This window comes from Engraulis encrasicolus, chromosome 3 (assembly GCF_034702125.1).
Source record: "Engraulis encrasicolus isolate BLACKSEA-1 chromosome 3, IST_EnEncr_1.0, whole genome shotgun sequence".
In the NCBI taxonomy this organism is placed as follows: Eukaryota; Metazoa; Chordata; class Actinopteri; order Clupeiformes; family Engraulidae; genus Engraulis; species Engraulis encrasicolus.
In genome coordinates, this window is record NC_085859.1 from 23,564,781 (window position 1) to 23,584,883 (window position 20,103).

General features: G+C 44.7%; 1 protein-coding gene across 1 annotated transcript; it reads right to left on the bottom strand.

The window, feature by feature from the left end:
* Positions 1 to 1,094: 1,094 nt before the first annotated feature.
* On the bottom strand, positions 1,095 to 11,961 carry LOC134445294 (natterin-3-like). The gene is made up of 3 exons (XM_063194371.1): positions 11,871 to 11,961; positions 2,636 to 2,705; positions 1,095 to 2,247 (listed from the first exon to the last, which is right to left on the bottom strand). Exons 2-3 carry the CDS (start codon positions 2,703 to 2,705, stop codon positions 1,169 to 1,171), a joined length of 1,149 nt encoding a protein of 382 aa, XP_063050441.1. The 5' UTR covers positions 11,871 to 11,961; the 3' UTR covers positions 1,095 to 1,168.
* Positions 11,962 to 20,103: the final 8,142 nt, after the last annotated feature.

Below are 20,103 nucleotides of genomic sequence, written 5' to 3' on the forward strand. Positions count from 1 at the left end.
CACACACACAGCCCTCTGGCTCTGATATCTCAACTTTTTCTTCATGATTTAATCATGGTTTAATGTAACTCTATGGATATTGGTTACAATCTGACCCCCCCCCCCCCCTCCTTTTGGTATTCTGAAAAACTGCACATACTGTGGATTAGTATGGAAAAGTCTATCTGAAAAAGAAGCAAGACCATAATTTTTCGTTCTGAACATGGAGTACTCTCCCAGTGTGATTTCATTGCTAACTTGCCACCGAACATGGAGCCAGTGAACACTTGTCCTTCAGGTGAAAATTCCACTCTCAGATTTTCCACATTCTACATACTCCTCCAGCAAAATAGTGGAATCTATCCAGATATCATTATTTCTCACACAGTCATGTGCAATATTGCATGCACACACACACACATACACACGGTCACATGCACATAGGCACACATACACACACACACACAGATGCATGCACACACACACACACACACACACACACACACACACACACACACACACACACACACACACACACACACACACATACGCATGCACACACATACACAATGTGTGTTCTGTTACTATACTTTACTTAAATCTTACTTAATTTTTACTTAAATCATTGACAGAGAAGTATGACATAGCTCAACATGAAATTAACGTATTGTCTTTGGAAAATGGCTGTGAATCTGAGAGTTTCTTTTTATATGTTACATGAAGTGGCAATATGATGATATTGCCTTATGAATGAATGGTAATTTATTCTCTTCTCTTTGTAGTACCCTATTTATTGTGCAGTGGTATATAGAGAATAACTCAAATTATCTACTTAGATGGATGGATGATTATCATTCGAATGCACTCCACATGAATAGGACTACATGAAAAGCTACCCCCCCCCCATTTTTCCACATTCTTCACCAGATTTCTTTGAACTTTCACTTTCTGCACTCAGCAGTGAATGGTTGCCAGAGCACTTCATTCACAAGAAATGTCAATTAATTTAATTAATCTAATTAATTTAGTGTAAAATGTTTTCCAAGATTAAAAAAAACATAATGCATTTATTCTGCTGTCACACAACAACCACACACCAAATCCTCATGTTAATATAATATCATTTTATTGACATTATTACACACGTCAGAAGTCTGTCAGTTTCACTCCAAACATTGTGAGTCTGCGTTTAGAAGCAAGGCAGGGCGTCGGGCACAGGCTCGCAGCGCTCCACCACCGTGCGCACCTCCCCGACCTGCACGCCGTCGTACATGCCGTTGACGGAGGTCCACTGGGTCTCGCCGTTGACGTAGGTGCGGCTCAGGCGCGCCTTGAAGGGGATGTCCATCTTCATCTTGCGACCCTCCATGCGCACGCGGCAGGTGTGGTTGGGCGGCACTGTCAGATCGATGGAGTTGGTGTGGGCGATGGTCTCGGTGACGGTGGTGGTCTTGTCGTACGAGAAGGTCTGCTCGCCGCCCAGCTCCACGCCGCCGGTGCCCACGAAGGGGATCTTGACGGAGATGGTGCCCGTGATGCCCAGCATGGTGGCGCGGCCGATGTTCCAGCTGTTGGACTTCTCCGTACTCTTCTGCATGGACACGGTCTTGGTGACCTCGCGGCACTCGTTGTTGGTGACACTGGAGACATGCATGGACTCGGGCGGGTACTGGAAGAGCTCCACCTCGTTGACCTTGTACTCCACGTGCGAGATGTGCTGCGTGTAGGCCTCCCGGTTGATGCTCAGCACCTGGTAGCTCTTGTACCAGTACTCGTCGCCTTCCCAGGGCAGGAAGAAGGCCTCGTGCTCGGGCACCACCTTGCCCAGGCCGTACTTGTTCTTGCCCACGTAGATCTTCTTGGAGTTGCAGGTGCCCACCGAGTCGCGGGGCACGCCGCCGTACGAGTCCTCCTTCCACTCCAGGAACTCAAAGTTGTCGCGGTTGACCAGGATCTCAAAGGCGGGTGCGTGGTACTCGCGGTCGCCGTAGGCGTAGTTGCAGTAAGGGCCCTTGCTGGGCGTGTAGAAACCGGCCTCGCAGTTGAACTTGCAGATGTAGTCGGTGCGGGAGGTGTAGCCGTTGTAGATGCCCACGGCGCCTTCGGGCAGGGCGTCCTCGAACGCGGTCCAGTTCAGGTTGACGTTGTCGCCAAACAGGTAGGACTTGGTGGTCAGGCCCTCCAGCTCTGGGGGGACGGAGGGGCCCTCCACCACCTCACTGCTGATGGGGGGCACTTGGTCCTCCATGCTGGGGTCCAGACTGGACTCTTTAGAGATCAGTAGAGGGAGAAATGTCACAGAAAGAGAAAAAAAACAAGATACAAGATTACTTTATTGTATGTATCCTAACGGTAATTTGTCTTGGACATTGAGGCTGCTACAAGTACATACTGTAACACATATTGTAAGGAATAACATGACAGAATCTAGCAAAAGGTTTAGTAGTTATAACTTCATAGTTAAATCAGAGATGATGCAAAGGGAACCTAGCCCCCTATTTCTGGCCTTCTAAAAGGAATATTTTCAAAACTTTTTGAAAGGTGGTTTCTAAAAGACATTTACGTGTAAGTGAGATGGTGAAACTGATGCATTTACAAAAATATCCATGTACGTGTAAACATCTTCTCAGTGAAATCAAAGGAGGCAGACACTTACGCTTTGAGGGTGCAGGGAGGGCCCCCACTTGCAGAAGGCCCACCGCCATCAGCGCCAGAACGAGCCTCATCTGGGGAGGAAGAAGAGGAAGAAGTGAACATCGCCATGGCAATACATTGCATAAACAGTGCCCTCCTGGTGCATGCCAATTTGCTTCTAGAATGCTTTGCCGTTACATGAAAAACAATTAGGCTACTACAACATTGCACAACATTTAGAAACATTCTTTGCACATTTAAAATACGTCATTACCATTATGGCTACTAAAGACTTGTACAATCCAACTGAACAGACTGAATGAAAATCATCAATGAATGAAAATGGGTCAGTGGAAGGAAAATGTAAGTAAATCTTTCTATATGTACATTTTTTGCCTTGGCTAGGAATATGTCAATTTACTTTGTGATAAAGCTATTATTTATGGTGAGAGCGGTATCACTGTGTGTGCTCACCTTGCCAGTGTGTCCGAAGTGTGCACAGGTGCACAGGAATGGCCTGGTTTATATATCTGTACTCAAAAGCACCTCTCTCACCCCTCTCTCTCTCTCTCTCTCTCTCTCTCTCTCTCTCTCTCTCTCTCTCTCTCTCTCTCTCTCTCTCTCTCACACACACACACACACACACACATCACTTCCCTCTTTCCCACATTTGTTTTGTTTGAAAGTAATTTTTAAAAAGAATCAATACTACTACTACTACTACTACTACTACTACTACTACTACAACAGTACTACTGTAATTATGTATGGAGTAAACAATAAAGATTTCCCACTGTCAACAAGTGCAGATGGACTTCTTGGGACTTTCTAACATTCAACATCCCAATTGCAAATGAGATAATTAATTGTGTTGTTTTTTCAAGATAATGAATACAAACTTTGATCATCAATGATGTTGAGCCACGCGTCACAAGGTCGAAGGCCTCAGGAAGAGACGTGAGGACCTAGTTTGACTTTCACCCTTATTTCCACTAGCAGTTCCAGTTCCTAGTAGTTGTGCACTGTGCATCTAATCCCATGTGACCGGCAAGGCACACGAGTGTAGTAACACAAGAGATCGATCACCTCATACATGACCCGCCATCACCCTACACACATGTAAATCCCCAGCATGTTTTCCACTGTCCTGTTGATATGGCCTACTCGTCGAGCTGAGCTACAACTCCCAGGCTATGGACTTTAGGGTTAGGATTAGGGCACGTTAATAGGCTATTGGTTACTACTTTCAGAAAGATTGGGCTTCTTGCATTTATTGGGATCAGGCAGCTTGACAGAAGAAAGGAAATTAGTGGGAGAGAGAATTGGGGAATTGAGAAATGACCCAGACCGAACTTGAACTTGTTGCACATATGTGACTAGCCACGGAAAGACAGGCTATAAGTAGGCCTTGGGGCATATTGAGTTAATCATATTCTGATAATGCCAATTCTAAGTTTTAAAATCACACCTTAGACATGAGAATCTAGTGACATCTGATGAATTTGATGCCTTTTGAATCCATTCACATCTTTAAGTACAAAACAGCATGTGTAGGACGTAGAGGGACATGCTAACCCTTTTAAGCGTGTGCTTTTAGATAAACCAGTACTGTTTTCCGAGGAATTGAGTAGCTCCCTAAGACCTCAAATTGCTAATTCAGTGCAAAAAAAAGAAAGAAAAGAAAATTACAAAAAATGAAAAAAAAAACCCTTCAGTTGACTTTTTCTCAGTTTCACCCATGCCTAGTTGTTGCCATATTTCCTTGAGGTTAGTCACATACGTATATGGCAAGGCTTTACAGCATTAGCGCCACAGTTCCCCCCTGGTAGCCCATTTTGACGAAGCAGCCCATTTCAAAACCATCACTGACAGTGCTGAGAAAAGTGCCAGCCGAGACGATAAATGCCAGATAAGATGGGTGATCATTAACTCTCTCTGGCATTTTTGGGGTTTGGGTGCTAACACGGCACAGGATGTCCATTCTTACAAACTTACAGAGTTTTCTTCATCACTGAGAAAACATGTTATCTGCCTTTCCAGGACTGGACTGGAACAAAAATAGGCTTGGGCATCCTTGTGCAACCCTCTCTAAATTACATTACACTTAGACACACATTACACTTAGCTTTTACTCCAAAGGGACTTCCAATGATTTTACAGGGTATTGGTTACAGTCCCTGGAGCAGTGTGGGGTGTGGTGCCTTGCTCAAGGGCACTTCAGCCATGGATGGAGGTGAAGGGAGAGGTGAGGGTGGGATTCGAACTTGCAACCAGTCTGGGCCAGTCTGTAAGAAAAAAACAAAACAAAAAACTCATCAGCTTTGTTTCCTGAGGACACCTGCTGGTCCATTGGGAAATGCCCTGTATGCCAGATCACCAGTACAGGCCAAGCCATATATCATTGGGAACGGCTGGTTAGTTCTCCTTGAATATTACCAAGTGCTGGGGAAATGGCATAGGAATGCTGCAGCACAATATGTTCCCCACAAACTCAACTGATACAGTTCCTAGAAAAGACAAATGGATACTGCTGTCTTTTCCCCCATAGTGTACTGTACGACATGTTTCACACACACTTAACTGATACTTCAGTTCCTAGAAGGTGTGCGTTGTGAAAGGGTTCTGTACACAGGAGCTCCTGTGTTACCTGCTGTGCCGCCCTCAAGTCACCCTGTAACAGACTGAAGGTCTTTAGCCAAGTCTGACGTGCAATGCTGAATAGCAACAGCAGGGGGCAGCACTGACCTAAAGAGCATCATGATGCCACTCATTGTGGAGCACTGGGGCAGAGGTGTTGCATTTCATTTTCTGGCAAAGGGAATGGGCCTTTTTCACATGACTTCAGAAACCTTTGATAAAATGCAACCAAGGCAGGTATACATTGCATCCAATGGAATAATCATTTACACATACGTGGCACTCTTTTCTACCTCAAACAGGTAGACGAAGACTCTGAAGAAGACGCACACAGCGTCGAAACGTCAGTCATTATGTTTTCACCACAATAAAATACTAAAAAGTATCCGAGTGCTCCAGTCATCCCTGGCCTGGTCTTTCCGAAGTGGAGCAGTTTACTCTGCATTGTATACCGTCCTGGACTGGACACACCAAGAAGGTTAGAGCGCAAGTGACTTCCCTTTTACGAGGTAGACGAAGACCTTTAAACCTGCTTCATTTTCAAATGGAACAGAACATGGGAAAAAAGGCTAATAAGGTGTACATAGGAACACATAAAGGTCTATGAACATACATCACATGCATCAGCTATGGATCATATATTTACCAAATTAAATGAGAGCAAGCCAGGGCCTGTGTCTCATGTGTGTAAAATGTACATTTCTGTCAGAACCATTTCAGTCAAGAAACACAAGACAAGAATATAAATGAATTTCTTTTATTGAAATTATGAATTACATTTGGCGGTATAGCTCTGTTCGGAGGAACCCCCCTATTTCCATGAGCAGCATGGAAAAGCATTTAGTCAGGGGGCAGCAGCAGTTTAGGGAATTCTCACCCCAGCAGGACAGGGCGAGAGATAACCCCCCATGAACAGAGTCAAGCGACGTGACAAGAGAACATGTCACATCATACACGACAAGGTGGAGCAGGGGAGGTGGTGGGTAGCAAAAACCGAGCAGCATACAGTTGAGAGGAAGTGGATAGAATTTAAAAGGCGTGCCGAAGCCGTGTGGCCAATCGCTAGGGAAGAAAGATTATCAGCTGAGGGAATGCACCTGGATCAATTAGGAATTAATTAGATGAAGGGGAGGGCGGCAAGCTTCTTGACTACCATGGCCTGGCCAGAACTGACGTTAGTACTTTAATTTGTTCATATACACACTCGCATAATGATGACAACATAAGAAAGAAGGCTACTAATCTGGAGGATTACACTTTTGTAGTAAGTATTCATGACAAAGGTAATATTTGTGAATGGGCAGCATGGATTCAGGAAAGAAACTGCTAAAAACTATTACACAGTGTACCTGTAACTGATACGTTCATCAAAAGAGGTAGAGTTCTTGGAGGTGTATTGTTACGGCAGGTGACTTGCTCAAGGGAACTTCAGCCATGGGATTCGAACCCACAATCTGCCAATCGTAAGATCAACTCCCTAACCAAGTCCTAGCTTCCCATAATTGAGGTAAATATATCTCTCCAATAAACTGCAGCAAGGATAAGGCACCCACCCAGAAATGGGCCTGCATGCCCATGCACACCCAGGTTTGAGTCCGGCCTGAGTCATTTCCCAGCCTAGCCCAATTTCTCTCTCCCAGTCTCTTCCTGATATAATTACTGGCAACTGACCATAAAAACGGACTTATCAATGAAGACACAAAACACTTTTTTAAATCAGAAAATACAGCATGGACTGAAAAAGCACAACTAAGCACTAGTACTCGCCTACACAGCTCAGAAGCCAGCGGAGTGTTAGTGCCCCCCAGGGGCTAGGACCGGTACAGGCCTCAGAGAACCCCTCTATCTGGGCAACTCAATAGCAAAAACAGCAGTCAGACTTGACTGTCGCCTCCTGTCAGATTCAAGGACCCGACAGAAATAATGGGGCCCATTTTGAAAGCGCTTCCTCTATTTGCCAGGTGCATTTTTAATGCGCCCCGCCATTGGAGTCATATTTGTCATATTTGTCTGATATTAGACTCATATTTGCCATACTTGTCTGGAGTCTGAATGTCCAAGTGACAATAAATATGAATAGTCAGATAGACAGCTTGGCACACAAGGAATTTTGCTTAGTTTCAGAAAAATACGTTGTGAGAAAACTAAAGATGTGACCAGCTTTAAAGCTTCCTCCGGTAAATTTTAATGCGGCTCGGCCACTGGATTCATACTTGTCATATTTGTCTGGAGCCGAATGTCCAGCTGACGATAAATATTAATAGGCAGGTCAGCTTGGCAGACAGCGATTTGCTTCGTTTGAGAGAAGATGTGACCATGCAGTTTCAAGGCGTCCCCTCTTCCCTTTTGGACTCGTATTTCTCATATCTGTCTGCTGTTGCATGTCCAACTGATAGTAAATATTATAGAGGCACTAAAACAGGTTTCCTCCTCAGTCTCTGTGCTGGTTGGAAGCAGAATTGTGGGATTGTTATGTCTCACTTGAAGTAGGCCTATGGTCTAAAGCAATTTGGGGCAGCCATGGCTCAGTGGTTAGAGCGTTGGTCTTGGGATCAGAGCTTGCAGGCCCAAATCCCACCCTTACCAGCACCTTCATCCATGGCTGTAGTGTCCTTGAGCAAGGCACCTAACCCCTCACTGCTCCAGGGACTGTAACAAATATCTTGTAAATAAGTGTAAGTCGCTTTGGATACAAGTGTCAGCTAAGTGTAATGTAATGTCATATGTAATGTGATTCGCATAGCATTGCCTGCTGTAGGCTCATTATGTGCTGTTTATGTAGAATTCTTGCACACCTCCTTCGGACAGGTGCGTAGGAGTGGAACCCCTGGGTCACCAACGTTAGAGACAAGAAAGCTTGCGCACACTGTTAACATTTGCAGAGTTTAGTTGCGATGTTTTGGTATACTAACCTTCTTCAAGCAAAGGTTGAATTGCCTGAAGAAGGTCAGTAGACTGAAACATTGCAACTAAACTCTGCAAATGTTAACAGTGTGCGGGATAGAGCTTTCTTGTCTTTAGGCTCATAATGTGCACCCTTCCACCGGTGGAAAGAGGTGCTAGTCATTGAAAAGTCTTTACTGCCATAGTGCTACACTATTACTGTGCGACATTGCGCACAGCTTCTAGTAATACATTACAACTTGGTCATTGCCATTCTGGTAGCAGTTGGTCTGCAGTGCGCACTGCGAAATGATATTCCACTAACAGCAAATTTATAACAAGGGTCATATCTTAACAGAATAAACACAGACATAATATTTCATCAAAATATTCCAATTTCATACAATGCACTAATATGTATCACACAGTGAATCAAACATTTACTGTCTGTGCTAACTTTTAGTATTACGTAACTGAACAAACTAAACACAAACGCTAAACCTAAATAAAAAGACCAAAGCAGTTGGCACTTCTGCTATCACTGTAACATTTTTACCTCTTGGCTGCAAAGAGAGGAGAGGAAGAAAAGGCCAAGAGGAGAGGAGGAAAAGAGGTGAGAACGGAGAGAACAGAAGAGAGCAGATGGGAGGAGATGAGGGTAGAAGGAGGTGAGGATAAGAAGGGGAGATAAGATAAGGGATTGAAAGGAGGAGATGAGATGAGAGGAAAGCAGGAGAGATGAAAACACAGGATGTTGAGAAGAGAAGAGAAGAGAAGAGAAGAGAAGAGAAGAGAAGAGAAGAGAAGAGAAGAGAGGAGAAGAGAAGAGAGGAGAAGAGAAGAGAGGGGAGGTATTCTTCTGCTTGATTTGCTTCGGGCCCCTGGTACGAGGCACCTAAGAGTGCATCCATGCTGCACTCCTGAACGAATGAATAAAAGATGCATCATCCCCCTACTCTCTCTCTCTCTCTCTCTCTCTCTCTCTCTCTCTCTCTCTCTCTCTCTCTCTCTCTCTCTCTCTCTCTCTCATCCATCCTCACCCCTCTCTTTCTCTTTATCCCCCTCTGTCGCTACATTTTCCCTTTCTCTCATCTCTCACTTTCTGTATTTCTGTCTATCTCTCTCTCTCTCTCTGCCCCACTCTGATTCGTCCTCTATATCGCCAACTCTCTCTTTCTGTTTCTCCTGCTCCTTCTTTTTCTTCCACTCTCTCTCTCTCTCTCTCTCTCTCTCTCTCTCTCTCTCTCTCTCTCAAGGTTGTGAGGAGATGGGAGTAGAAGAAGGTAGCATATCTCCTCTCATGTGTACTAATGACTCAGGTGTGAGCAGAAAGGCTTGTACTTCCTATGCCACACACACACACACACGCACACACACACACACACACACACACACACACACACACACACACACACACACACACACACACACACACGCACACACACACACACACACACACACCCTTGAATACATGACAGGATGGTGAGCTCTGTTTGGACATAATGGATCCACTCTTGTCACCATATAGAGGCTCCGCTGACTGGAGAGAGACATGGAACCGGCATTTCCTGTGAGCCCTGCAGTAGAGTAGACCACCCAGGCTAACTAGGCCACTGGTTTTCAAAGTGGGGGCCGGGGACCCCCTGGGGGGCCGCGAGGGGATGCCAGGGGGGCCGCGGCAGGCTGGCAGAAACAAATAACAAAATAAAATGAATTAAATAAGCCGAAATAAATCAAGCTAAACTATCCCAGCGGAATCATTATCTTCTTTACAATGTGTATTTATTGTGCTTTCTGTAGCACTTGAATGGGTTTAGGAGTGCACCAACTTCATGGAGTTGTGAAACCGGATGCACAGAAAAATAGTGTGGCATGGCCCATAGGGGCTGCCTTGGCTGGAATCTACCGGTAGGCTATATGGGGGGCCTTGTCATGGTAACGTTTGGGAACCCCTGAACTAGGCCACTGTGCTTCCTCATTGCCCACAGCAGCAGGGCTGGACTCGCCATTTGGCATACAGGGCATTTTCCGGCAGACCAACTCCTCGGGGTCCGATGCTGTTGGGTTTTTTTGTGTGTATTTTCTTAAAAGTTCACTGTGTAATATTTTTAGTAGTTTATTTCCAGAATTCCTGTAGCCCATTCACAAATGTTACCTTTTTTTTAACAAATACTTCCACCATCACCAAGTATCCATTGTGACTGGGAAAAGAGCTCAGATGCAAAACCCCCTAAGTGCCTTTTCAGAAAATAATCTTAATTCATTTTTATTTAAGACAAAGCTATCAAAATTGCATATTTTTTTATTTTATTTATGTAATATAACTATTTATATGTATTATCAAGTACATGAATGTAAACCAAACCAACAACAGGGTTCTCTAAAAATATAGAAGTGCAGGTCTTCAGAAATGGAGTTAGGGGGTTTTGCATCTGAACTCTTATTGCACTTTTCATATAGCCTGGTTCCTACCAGACCTCCGTGTGTGTGCTCTGGAGCCCCCTGGTGGCACTCCAAACACACACATCGGTCTGGGAGCATGTGGCAGGATTCAATTTCTGGACTCAAAAAATAATGCCGAGCATTTATTACTTCAATATCACTGGCAGCTCACATTGAGGAGTCACGGGTCATATTATAGACTATATTGACGCTTTAGAGATCAACAGAAAATGGTTTTGAAAGAATTTGTTGATATTGAAGCAATAAATGCTGAGATTATTTTTTTGACTGTAGAAATGGAATCCTGCTACATGCTCCCAGACCTAGTAGTGGAGCTCACAAAGCTGTGCGGAACTACAGGTCGGGCAAGAGCCAGGCAACTTTTCATAGGGTCTACATGAAAAAGGGGATCTTCTCCATGTCCACCATTTTGAATTTTCAGAAATAGACATTTTTAGCTGCAAAACAGATTGTGCTTTGCTCATACAACATAATATTAGTTTATTGCCCTACTTAATTAATATTAACGAAAAGATCAAATTTGGAACTGTTTTGCACAGGTTCAATGAACAGCATAGTAGCAAAACCTACTCTGGCCACCATCCTACACACTGTACCTTTAAAGACTGGCCCACAACTTCGGGCTGCACAAAGATGCCCAGGCCTTAACTGGCCCAGACCAGCCCTGGTCTGCAGTCTCCACTTAGACCACTATGGTCAGGGGCGTAGCAGCAAATTGTGGGTCCTACAATCAGCTCCAATAGACCCCTCAAGCAGGGCCGCTGACATCTGAATGGGCCCCCCTACCCAATGCATACAATGCAATGAGAAGCTAATTCTGGGCCCCCTCTCTTCCTGGACCCGGGACAACTGACCCCTTTGTCCTACCCCTGCCCTTCCCCAAGCCACCAGTACATATATCAGACACTGTTTGGGCCCCCTATATGGATGGGGCCCTGGTGACTCGGTCACACTTTAACCCCCTGTTCGACCCCTGACTATGGCTTCTCAATGGTGTGGTAAAGTAGGCTATATCACAGTGCAGGTGCCAGCCATGATCTTGGATCGATTAGATTTTTTTGAAGAACTAAATACCTGTACAGTTGGTTGGACGTTTTTCATTAGGCCTATTTTGATCTGACTCGATATAATATTATGGAACTGAGGTCATATTCACATTTTGATTGCGTTTGAAACATCTTCATTTAAACGTTTTCAAATGTTATCTTTGTTGCATAATTAAATTAGCCTTTCAAAGAAAATTGAATTTCTTATAATAGCCTACATAGGCCTACCTGAATCTCAATAGGCCTACAATAGGCCTACTGGTCTGACTGCTGAATACACGAACTCACGAGGGGTTCACTACATGGCAACAACGTTCTCTCTCACTATTACATGCAGGCTGTGAGAACTTGGGTTAACATAAACGTTTCCACTATAGAATTATTTCACTGTTTTGCCTGGAAAGTAGTGAAAAAACAAAGAAAAAAGAAAGAAAGACTTGAAATGCTAGACTGGAGTGTGTAAAATGACATGAAATTATTTACACACTAGACCAAAAACGTGTCAATTTAGAGATTTTCTAAGTGGAACAAAGTGGTAGACTCACAGGCCTCCTTATTCGTTTCACGAACACTCCCCTCAGGACTTTTGCCAGCCACGTGCGCATTCCATAGATTGTCAGCCGCGAAAAGTGAGAAAAGGAGCTCTCCTTTCCTTTTTTTCTTTACAATCAATAAATTTTGTCTGGAGTTCAGATTCAACCCAGACTGTTATGACGCACGGTGGCCACCGATACACGGAGTTATTAAGAAACTCAGTGAAGAGCTCCCAACCTTTGACGTCAGACGGGCTAGCGCGGGGCAAACTCTATATGTTTCATAAACATTGGGGTTTGGGGACCGCTCAGCCGATCGAGCATGGGACGCGAGCCAGTGTCCACAAGCCTCAAAAATGCGAGAACGTCCCGCCGCCACAACACGGGGGCCGACGGAGGAGCACTTTGCCTGAGGAAGTAGGACCGACTCCCCTCTGATGTGGGCAATCCACCTGTCATACCAGCCTGGCTGACTGGAGGTTACGGAGGAGGCAGCGTGCGGCTGCTACTGCTGCACTGTTGCTAACCCCCCGCCTGGTGTTCTGTCGAGATGAGCTGCTTCGTCGAGAAGAGCTGCCAGTAGGCTCTACAGACACGCACAACGCACACCTATTTCCGATCTCTCTCTCTCTCTCTCTCTCTCTCTCTCTCTCTCTCTCTCTCTCTCTCTCTCTCTCTCTCTCTCTCTCACACACACACACACACACACACACACACACACACACACACACACACACACACACACACACACAGTGCAAATATATTGTTTTTATTGCAGAATACAGCTATACAATTATGACTTTAGGTATTCATAAATCACATCTGTATTATATTTGTATTATTTACATGTAGGCCTAATACAATGGGGACCCAATTCTGCCCCCTCCTCATCTCCCTGAGTCTGGACAACTGTCCCCTTTGCCCCCCTGTTGACTTCCCTGCTAGTAAAGAAGGTCACCTTAACCAGAGAGAGTAGAGAGAGAGAGGTTCCATTGGCCCATTGTTTCCTGGTTCTATTATGCCCCCCTTAGGCAGTCCTAGGCAGACCTAAGGACTGTTCTATTCATTGTAGGAGCATTATGACACGCCCCTTTAGGCAGACCGGAACCTGGTGCCCTAGGTGCCCATAGAAACCTATTATGTTGGCATATCTCTATAGAATATCTCTGCCTTAACCATCTCCATTCCTTTGCTGGCTAAAGGCCTGGGCTGGGTCCAAAGCCAGTGGAGTCATCTTCACAACACAAGCTCTTAAGTGCTTCAAACTAATGTTGTTGACATCACTGAGTAACATTTAGGGCACATAACTGTTGAAGTATATTTATCCAGAACTGATACATGGTAGAAAATGCTGCGGAGAATGTTCAGTACAATCTCCTCAGACCTCTGAGCCGATATGGTAGTTCCTAAGACGTCCAGTGAGGATTCCGAAAGTCCAACAGCAAAATGTGGAAAAATAGAGAATAAAAAGCACAACTTTTTTTTGCTGCCTTCTTCTCTGATAAATATTTCAGTTTTCCCCCCATACAATATCTGCAGAATCTTGGATTCTCCTACATACATCAATTTTTAATAATTAATGTAATAGAATAGGTTTTACGCATCCAGCCCCAAGCTCCCTTCAGTAACATGGAGGCTAAAGTGGTGCTGCTGGTACACACCACTGTGATTTAGCAGCACAGAGGGAGAGAGAGAGAGAGAGAGAGAGGGAGAGAGAGAGAGGGAGAGAGAGAGAGAGAGGGGGGAATATAATCCATGCTTTGGGATTTGCAGTGTGTCTCCATGCCATGCTCATGCTCACGGTGATGTGTCTTCATGGGATCTCATGTTGTTTGTATGGTGGGTGTGACACAGGGCAATCAGATGGATGGGTCCGGTTCCTTGAGGAGAAGATGTTTGGAAATTAAACATAGTAATGACTTACTTATTCTGTCCCAGTCGCCATCCATCTAGCATACATTTTAGAGTACACTTAACACACTTCCCACAAACCCCAATTCTAACCAATAACATTTAAGAATATGGAGCTACATGTTGGTGCAAACTTTATTTCACCACACGTCATGATCAAACAGGGATACATGAATCACTTATTCCTATGCCAGTCTTTGTGAACACTGAGGTCGCCTGGAATTCAAACGGGGTCGCCTGAAATGTCTGAAAGTGTGTGGAAAAAGAATACTGATAAATATTACTATTTTATACAACATGACTGTTCAATATTCTCTTTGAAATGCCATTTACAAATTTGGACTATATATAGGTTTAATATCCTAGAACTTTCTGTAGCTCAGTCATGTTTTCATTTTTGTCCTGAAGAAAAAAAAAACATGTAGTCCTATGGGTCCCCAGAAATTTGGGATGTCAAAATGGGGTCCCATGCCAAAAAGAGGAAACCCCCGCCCTATTCTGACACAAAGCCTTTTGGAACAGGGATAAGTGAGGGTGATGCTTGACTATAATATTGGCAAAGCACGCCCCTGTGTCCCTCTCTGTCTCTGCTGACTTCACCAAGGCCATGGGGCATTTTCCCTTGCCCACACACCCCTCCTTTCTTTGGGGTGCAAAATTATATCAGCAGTCAGCACTTCACTTAGACCTGTGTACAGTGTCCCAAATCATCACCATACGTGTCTACTGAATGCTGTTTCGTCTATAAAGATTTACGTAATTTCCAAAATCAGTTGGGGTTCATGTTTGAATCCCTAACTGTGGGCACTATACATTTATTATGTTAAATTAAGTTGTATGTCCGCATTGTTCACAAATGAAACTTCTTTTCTTGCTTCAGGTGAAGGGACCTGCATGCCATGTAACTGCATCCCGTCGCATTAACTGAAGTCATTCATGCGCACACGTTGGTTCGTGCGCCACAAGGTACCTTGTTGGGTATAGCGGAAACGGCCGGTGCGCATCAGACCGTGGAGGAGAAAAAAGAAAACATTTATAGATTACTATCGGGCAAAACCAAGGGATATATTGAGATTGTTTTAACCGTAAGTCAGTGACATTACTTTTATAAATGTGGGGTTAACAAACATTGATTGTCGACGTGTGGACATTTTTTGCGCAGTGAAGAGTACGTTTTGGCATGAGTACGTTTTGGCATGATGGCGCATTGATCTCACCTGCCGTGAATTAACTTTTGATCCCATTGCAACTGTCTGCAGAACCTCTATTTTTTGCAGGAATACAATGTTGTTTAATCAATGTTTCGTATTTTGGATTAAGTTGCGTTTGATATAATACCATGACGTGAGGAACAACCCCTGAATGTAAAATGCCAGTGGACAAAGTGGACTTGATGCCATGCTATCCCCCTGATTGTGAAGTGAGTTAATTGAACATTTCAAATGAACCCCTGGTTGTTGCTTTGAAAGTTACAGCACGTGGTATTTAGTGACTGGACACACCTGGACAAAATTTTATCCTCGCCGCACTCAGATGCCGTGCGCTAAACCTGGGTCAGATGTGGACGGACATTCCATTGGTCTGAAGGTAAGATTTCAAACATACATTAAGAATGTTTTTTTTGTATTTTCAACAAACGGTGAAGTGTTGAAGATAATAGAATGTGAAGGTGTTCTCAAACACCTATGTTACATTTGAAAGTGCCTTCACTGCAGCTTGATTCAACACAAAAAGGTATTGCGTAAAAGTGCATCATTTTAAGGATTAGTGGTCAAGAGTGCGTTCTGGCGCCAAAACAGGAAAATACCCTGCAGTTGCTAAATGGGCTATGCTGTGAAGTTATTCAGACGCTTCCTTGGGCTTCGAAATCCCCAAATGTGACGAGCTAATGCGTTTCCTCAATTTACACATTTCCTCTGTTAAAAGTGAAATGTCTTGGATCCCTACATCCCTAGACCACTCCCAAACGTAATAGGCTGCAACCCCCTTTGCCTGCGCAAGTAATGTTCCTATAATGTTCATGTTTTCAATGGGGAGCTGTTTTGCTGGTAGCGGGAATAGAGCATTATAGTTCCTGTCTTCCACACACCATTAGCTTCGGCCATACAGGTGCGTGTTCTGGCGTCGTCAGTCACCTGCTAAAGTGACTGTGTGAGAAGAATGCGGCCAGTGTTCCCAAGGGTTACCTGACAGAAATGACAAGAGCGCCATTCAGGTTGCAGACGTTCACTGAGGATGACGGGGCAATTCCTCAACACTGAAAACTCAAAGGCGCCCTTCACGCGCTGTCCAAAACTGGCGTGCGTGTGTCGAGATTTATAAGACCAATGTTCTGCATGTATTTGTCACCTAGTGTCTCATTTATAAACCCCCCCACCCCTCTCTCTCTCTCTCTCTCTCTGCAGATGTGCATGGATTTTATAATACAATTAACATAAACAAAAATAATATAATAACATAAATATGAATAACATGAATGACAATCAGCTCAGATTAGGTTTGAGTATTCAAATTAAACTGTTGGACACCTACAAACAATCACCCAAAATGTAACACACAGTTGTGAACTTATTCTACCAAAAGACAGCACTGTAAAACCCCTCAGAAATGTTGTCTTGCCTGGTGAACCTGCCCACCATTCTTTATATGATTCTGGCCTGGCTGCAGATCAATTGACCTGGTTTTCATGGGCAGACTCTTACCTAACCAAATTGTGAACAGTGTTTGTGAGCGATAACGTCATGTGATGCGTACTAACCTACATCTAAAGGCTTCTACACACCAGTCATGACCGTACCCCACATTGGCGATTGGGTAGAGGCAGATCGATTTGATAGCTCCAGGGTGCAATTTTATTATTTAATTCCAAAATCTACACTACCAAAGGTAGGAGCTATAGAGGGGGCAAGCAGGGCATTTGCCTCTGGGCCCAGACCCTCCTGTATGGTGATGGGGCTTCTATTATGACCTTGACAGGTTGCATTGGGGCCCTGTCAGTGTGTTATCATGGGGTGCTCTGTTCATTTGTTCCGCCACTGATACTACCCATTCACAAATTTGACCTTTTTCATGAATATTTGTCGTGTCTGACCGGAGTAGAGTTTTGCTGTCAAAGATGGCAGAAAAGACCTTAGGAAAAGTGTTCCTAAGCCATACGGAAACTTGATGGAAAAAATGGATGTTGATAGTAAATACTCATAAAAGAGATTACACTTGTTAATGTAAAGCATAAATTAAAGTTCATAAGAGTGTGTGTATATAGGAAGAAAACTTTTCTCCACACATCACAGTCAGACTCTTGCTGGATCTCAAATCGTGCACTTGCGCACTTCAGTGTTCATGTTTTGGTATGTATGGCGTATTATACACACTAAAATATAGTGCCCAAATTGCACAAGTGCACCATTTGAGACACATAATCTGTCTGTACAAAATGAAGTGTTCAACAGGCTAGTCTTTCTCTCTCTCCCTTTTTCTCCTCTGTTTGGCAGGTTGTTGATGGAGAAGATTGCGAATGACAGCCGGAACAGTCGTTATCATAGGTGGCCTTTTAGCGGCATTCATCCTTCTGACCATCGTCAGTGTACTATGCTACTGTAGGCTACAGGTAGGCTTCACCAAATACAGAACCATTACAACACTACTTGGGTCAGTGACGTTCCAGCAGAAACACAAGTCAGGGCGGCGCAACGACAGCCACTGCCAGTGGATTTTTGTTTGTTGGTTTGTTTTTAGTGGAGTGTTTTTAGGAGAAGCATATTGCAGCATATCAAGCACCAATTACTAATTAATTGATAGGCATTAAATGCCGTTGCGCCACCTGACGTCTGAGCCCAAAAACGTCTTTGACCCTCATATACGTAGGTTCACTGTTAGTAAATAAGTTGTAAATTAATATTTAGTGACTACTAGTTAATTAGTAATCAGTATACATTTCTTTGTAATAATGAATTTGATTTGTACAGCATCGTTAACATTAGTTATAAAAACATAGCTGGCATGATTTCTTTTTATTTATCCTCTTTATTAACTTCTAAAAATACAATTTTCTTTCATTCTCTCTCGGCTCCTTTCATTTTCTCTATCGCACACACCATCTTGTGCACACGTGTGCACACACACACACACACACACACACACACACACACACACACACTAAAACACACACACTAAAACACACACACACACACACACACACACACACACACACACACACACACACACACACACACACACACACACACACACACACAGTATTACTGCTGTAAGGAGGAGGACACGGTGGTGGAGGAGGAGGAGTCGTCATCGGAGGAGGAGGTAGAGGAGGAGGAGGAAGACCCAGAGGAGGACGAGGAGGAGGAGACGGACATCTCCCTGTCACCCGAGTTCCCCTCTCCCCCGGACTTCTTCGGTCGTCCCTACACGCCCCCGCCCTCCGGCCCCCCCTCGCCGCCCTTCTTCGGCAAGCACATTCTCAGCGTGGGGGGCCTGGAGTCCAACGGGCCCTCGTGCCTCCCTGGCGGCGGCGGAGGGTACCCGCCGTACAGGGGCCTCCGCAGGCCACCCGGGCACGCCCTGTGCCAGTCCTGCTCGGGCCTGCTGCCGCACCGCATGCACAGACACGACACAGCGCTGCGCAACGGCGGGGGCAGGGTGCAGTACCAGCGGCCGCACTCGCACCACGGCTCCGAGGCGGCGCACTCGGACCACGAGATGTTCCGCAAGGCCAACCTGATCCGCTGGGTGGCCATGCACGGGGTGGTGGCCCACCGCAGCTTCAGCACCGAGGTCTAGGGCAGGCGTCACCAACGTGGTGCCCCCCTCCCGCCTGGGGGGAAGAGGTAGCCCTCACTGAGGTGGATGTCAAAAAGGATGTTAAAAATTGGTGACTAGTGTCTACAACAAGGTTTTAGTCAAGGCTAATACTTTTCTTATTTTAAACATGAGATTATTTCTTAACAGACTTTATCAATAACAAAAGGTCAACAACCATTCAATTATAGTGTGATTTGAAAAGGATAACAAATTTTGAATGAATAAGTAGACCTCGGGTAGCCCTCAGACTCAGGCAACTTGGCAGAGGCGATTCTAGGTTCAGCTGGCCCAGGGCCCCAAGTGAAATGTCAAAGGCCTGAGCATTTGAAAGAAATTTGCCACTTCTGTAGCTAATTGTGAGCTGTTATTTACCATCCAGGGGCACCAAGTGGCTGCCTACCTAGCCTGGTGACAAGATGAGCCTCTGAAGCTTGGAGAGCCCTGGTCCAGAGGCTGCAGCTACATGGCTCGGTGGTGCCCTAGGCCTGATCTCATGCAACATCTTGCTTCATGTCACAGTTTCATTTCATTTTTGGGGGAGTCAATTTATTTGATAGGATAGTGAAGACTTTGACGAACCCGTGTTGGCCGCGTGGCAAACGAGCACCCTACCATTAGCGCCACAGTAAGGGTGTGTAATGACAATCTAGTATAGAATCTGATGTCATGCGGCTACCACAGCTTTAGCACCCAGATCTAGAGCTGCATCAGTACAGTATACAGCCCAGTGGTGCCATAAACTGTAAACATGAAAACTTCCCCAACGAGCCATCAGTTTTCAAAGTAAGCTTGGGGTGCTTGGTAGAGATCTTAGGTTCTTCACAGTAATTATTGCAGGTCTTCAGAGAACTTTTTAGGTTCATTTAGGAACTTTACATTTTCACTGTGTAGCCAGATGGCATCTGATAGTTTCATTTCAACTTTATTTCAACTGCCTCCTTTTGCAACGTTATTAGACGGCTAAACATATCTGAACTGGTTCATTTGTACAGAACAATAAAACAGGCTTGTAATTTATTAAAGAAAATAAGCCATCTGCATCTGAATTTGCAGCACCTAAAACCAAATTTGAAGCGGTAGAGAGCCTGTCAACTCAGTTGAAAGGTGGTCCTTGAAACAATGGATTGAGTGGTCTTTGGTTGGAAAAAGCTGAGGAGGAACTCTGGACGAGAGCTGCAGAGAAGGCTAACTTTACTGAGGAT

Excerpts from the sequence above, each read along its gene's own strand:
- LOC134445294 (XM_063194371.1), bottom strand. The coding sequence starts at position 2,705 with ATGAGGCTCGTTCTGGCGCTGATGGCGGTGGGCCTTCTGCAAGTGGGG. Across the intron at positions 2,248-2,635 it reads CCTCCCTGCACCCTCAAAGC|AGTCCAGTCTGGACCCCAGC; the intron begins GTAAGTGTCTGC and ends TGATCTCTAAAG.